At 54.3% G+C, this 4173-nt stretch overlaps 1 protein-coding gene across 2 annotated transcripts in view; it reads right to left on the minus strand.

The window, feature by feature from the left end:
* RRP1 (ribosomal RNA processing 1) overlaps nt 1-3013 on the minus strand; it is a 16240-nt gene extending 13227 nt beyond the window's left edge. Inside the window, exons 1-2 of one of the 2 annotated variants that reach the window (XM_017888749.1) lie at nt 2769-3013; nt 780-862 (exon numbers count right to left, since the gene is read on the minus strand). In XM_017888749.1, coding sequence (XP_017744238.1) covers nt 780-862; nt 2769-2901 — 216 coding nt within the window. In that variant the 5' untranslated portion in view covers nt 2902-3013. The remainder of the gene's footprint in view (nt 1-779; nt 863-2768) is intronic. The other variant, XM_017888750.1, reaches the window with a different exon arrangement.
* Between the last annotated feature and the right edge of the window lie 1160 nt (nt 3014-4173).

Consider the following 4173-nt stretch of genomic DNA (forward strand, 5'->3'; position numbering starts at 1 on the left):
AAAAAAAAAAAAAAAAAAAAGAGACATGTCATAGCCTCCCCTTGAATTTAACTAAGTATCCTCACCACCCACGAGATTCTGAAGGAGAGCACAAAAGTCACAATCTGAGAAACAATGTTTGAAAAAGGCTAGCGGGAGAAGTCCTTGTCTCAGGAGACTTGAATTCTGCCCCTTGGTTTCCACTATTTCAGCAGTTGTTTGCAACCCAGGACAAACACAAAACCCAGTTTTCACCCATATGCCAGTGCGGCTATGGTGCATGACTCAGTCAATCACATCAACAACCTCAGCAAGTGTAAGACTCACCGAACCAAAGGCCCACACCCACCAGCCATGCAGAACCAAGCATCAAGGCTATACGACCTTCCCACGGTCTCTGGCCATATTAAAACTGGGTGGACTAGGCTGGGCACGGTGGCTCACACCTGTAATCCCAGCACTTTGGGAGGCCAAGGCGACGGATCACGAGGTCAGGAGTTCAAGACCAGCCTGGCCAACATGATGAAACTCCGTCTCTACTAAAAATACAAAAAATTAGCGGGGCATGGTGGCGGGCGCCTGTAATCCCAGCTACTCGGGAGGCTGAGGCAGGAGAATTGCTTGAAACCGGAAGGCGGAGGTTGCAGTGAGCTGAGATTGCGCCACTGCACTCCAGTCTGGGCAACAAGAGTGAAACTCCGTCTTAAAAAAAAAAAAGAAAGAAAAAAACTGGGTCGACCAGATGCCCATCCATCCTCCCCTGCTGCTTCTGCACCTCCTCTGCTGCTCACTCCACTCACCTGGAGGAGCGGCTTGTCCTGCATCCACATGCAATAGAACAGTCCTTTCCACACCTTCAGCAGCTCGTCGTGAGTAAAACCACCTGCAGCAAAACAGCAACATTTGGACCAAATGAACCCCGCACCTTCCAGTGCCAGGAAGGAAGCCACAGAAACGTGACTGCCTGAACGAGACCAAAGTTCCACTTACTGTAAAGGCAACTGGGGGGCAAAATCTGGCCCTCCCCTTCAAACAATCCTAACCCAGAACCTGCTGTGCCTATGGCTGTGCGGCTCCTCCAGGTAACTGCCACTTCGCGCACTCAGTAAAACTGACTGAGAATCTACAAGGTATCAGGCACCGTACTCCATTTTGGAAATTCAAAATTGCAAACCTCCACTGTTTCCCAAACTGATCACTGGCCACACAGGATAATCTGTTGGCGATAATTCATCCAGCATTACACTGAGCGTTTCTGCACTTTTCTGTAATATATCTCAAACATTAAAAAGAAGAAAGTGAACTCAAGCATTCAGACTAGCTAGGGAGAGAAACAGAAATTACTCAGGCCAGGTGCAGTGGCTCATGCCTGTACTCCCAGCACTTTGGAATTGAGTGCTGAGGCGGGATCACTTGAAGCCAGGAGTTCAAGACCAGCCTGGGCAACACAGGAATACCCCAATTTGTACAAAAAATACTAAACTTAGCTGGCCTGGTGGCACAGCGCTCCCGTAGTCCCAGTTACTGGGGAGGCTGAGATAGGGAGGCTCACTTGAGCCTGGGAGGTAGAGGCTGCCGTGAGCCATAATGGTGCCAAAGCACTCCTCCACCCTGGATGACAGTGAGGTCTGTCTCACTCAGAAAAATAAAAAAAAAAGTTTAATTTAAAACATTACTCAGTTGACATTCACTTAAGTCCTATGTCTGGCAAGCTGTTCCTGCAGCAGTGGTTCTCAAGCTGAGTGTGGGGAGCGGTATCACTCGAACAGCTTCATAAAGCAGATGCTAGTCCTGATTTGGCCGGGCTAGGACCCTACAACTTGCATTTCTTTCTTTTCTTTTGTAATGGAAATGGAGTCTTGCTATGTTGCCCAGGCTGGATTCCTGGGCTCTTGCGATCCTCCCACCTCGGCATCCCGAGTGGCTGGGATTACCAGCTTGGGCCACTGCACCGGGCATAGAATCTGCATTTCTTTTTTTTTTTTTTGTTTTTTTTTGAGACGGAGTCTCGCTCTGTCGCCCAGGCTGGAGTGCAGTGGCACGATCTCGGCTCACTGCAAGCTCCGCCTCCCGGGTTTACGCCATTCTCCTGCCTCAGCCTCCCGAGTAGCTGGGACTACAGGCGCCCGCCTCCACGCCCGGCTAGTTTTTTGTATTTTTTAGTAGAGACGGGGTTTCACTGTGTTAGCCAGGAGGGTCTCGATCTCCTGACCTCGTGATCCGCCCGTCTCGGCCTCCCAAAGTGCTGGGATTACAGGCTTGAGCCACCGCGCCCGGCCAGAATCTGCATTTCTAACAAATGTCCAGGGGATGCTACTGCTGATGGAAGACCACGCTCGGAGAACCACCAGGTACCACGAACAAGAAGTAGATTCTCGGCCCTCAGAGAGATACCCGGAGTGGAACTCGGAAAACAACCCAATAATTACGCAAACAGAAAACTGCTAACAGCGGGAAATGCTGCCACGAGGGAAAAATACTGGGTGCCTGAACAGCAGGGCAGCAGGAGTACATGGTCTACTTGAGGGAGGGGACGTCTGGCTACGAAAGGAGTCAGGGGGCTGGGGAGGAGCGTCCTCGCAGAGGGACCAGAAGTCACCGCACCACGAGGCAAAGCGGCCGCGGGGACCGCGGACCCGTAGCAGCAGGAACAAGCCCATGGGCCCCGTCTGCCCGGCCACGTGGAGGTTCCATAGGACTCTGAGGGCCCCCAGCCCCGGCCGCCACCGCCCACACCCGCCCCAGCCCAGCCGGCCCCCGAGACGCCAGCCGCCCACACCCCCACCAACCTGCGGCCCGCTGAGTCCTGGCGACGATGTATTTCCGGAGCTTCCTCACCGCCCGGTCCCGGGTCACCTGCTCATTCCCCGCCAGGCGCTGAGCCAGCTGGATCTCAGGCGGGAGCTGCAACCGCGAAACCATGACGGCGGCGGCCGAGACCCCCTGTCTCGGGGTCTCCTGGTACCCAGCACACAGAGCACGCGCCGCCCGCGCCCGCCTCCTCCTGGTCCCGGCGCGCGGCGTGACGTCACAGCCCGCGACACCTCCCAGGCGCACGTCACCGCCGCGCAGTGGCCGAGCCGCGCAACTGCAGCCCCCGGAGGCTGCCGAGGGGGCGCGCTCCCTTCCTGTGCGCACGCGCGGAACCGTCGAGCGCGCGCCTGCGCCTGCGCCTCGCTGGGGCTGCGGTTGGCCGGGGTTGTCAGGCAGAGATCTGTTGTGTTTTAATCTTATTTTATTCATAAGCCCACTTGTATTTTTATCCTGAGACAGGGTCTCGCTCTGTCGCCCAGGCTGGAGTGCAGTTGCGATCTCGGCTCACGACAGCCTCAGCCTCGCGGGCTCCAGGGATCCTCCAGCCTCAGCCTCCGGAGGAGCTGGGACCACGGGCGCCACCACTCTGGGCTTGAAACTTTATTTTTAAACCCAGGGGGTGGCTGGATTTGGCCTAGGACCATAGTTTGCCATCCCCTGAAGCAGAAAACTGTTCTTTAATTTTAGAAATAACTGTTGAATTCTTTGGTAAAGGTGACGTGTCATGATGTCTGCAGTTCATTCTGCAAAAAAGTAAATCACTACACGCACATATGTGTATGCAGATAAGCAACTAAGGCAAACTGTTAACAATCGTGGAGTCTACAGGCAGGAATACAGGTCTTTTCCAGCACAGAATTTTGTGTCTGTGCTGGAAAATATATATTGGCCTGGACAACATGGCAAAACCCTGTCTCTCCAAAAAAAATACAAAAAGTAGCCGAGTTTGGTGGGTGTGTGCCTGTAGTCCCAACCACTGGGTGGGAGGGGATGGGGACTGAGGTAGGAGGATTGCTTTAGGCCGGGAGCTCCAGGCTGCAGTGAGCTGAGATCATGCCATTGCACTCCAGCCTAAGCAACAGGGCAAGACCGTCTCCCCACCTGAAAAAAGAAAATATATACTGTGCGGCATACAAGGAAGACATGTCCATTTCCTGTGGCTTTAAATGACAGAAGTTGACTCTCTCACAGCTCTGGAGGCCAGAAGGCCGAGACCAAGGCGTCCGCAGAAACACGTTCCCTCTGAAGGCTCCAGGGGAGGGTCCTTCCTGCCGCCTCCAGCTTCTGGCGGGTCCCAGTGCTCCCGGCCTCATCTCCCCAGACTCTGTCTCCATCTTCTCGTGGCCCCTCCCTGTGTCTGTCTGCACAAGAGTTCTTCCC

The sequence above is a fragment of the Rhinopithecus bieti genome, unplaced genomic scaffold, assembly GCF_001698545.2.
Source record: "Rhinopithecus bieti isolate Rb0 unplaced genomic scaffold, ASM169854v2 scaffold_18153, whole genome shotgun sequence".
Classification (NCBI taxonomy): Eukaryota; Metazoa; Chordata; class Mammalia; order Primates; family Cercopithecidae; genus Rhinopithecus; species Rhinopithecus bieti.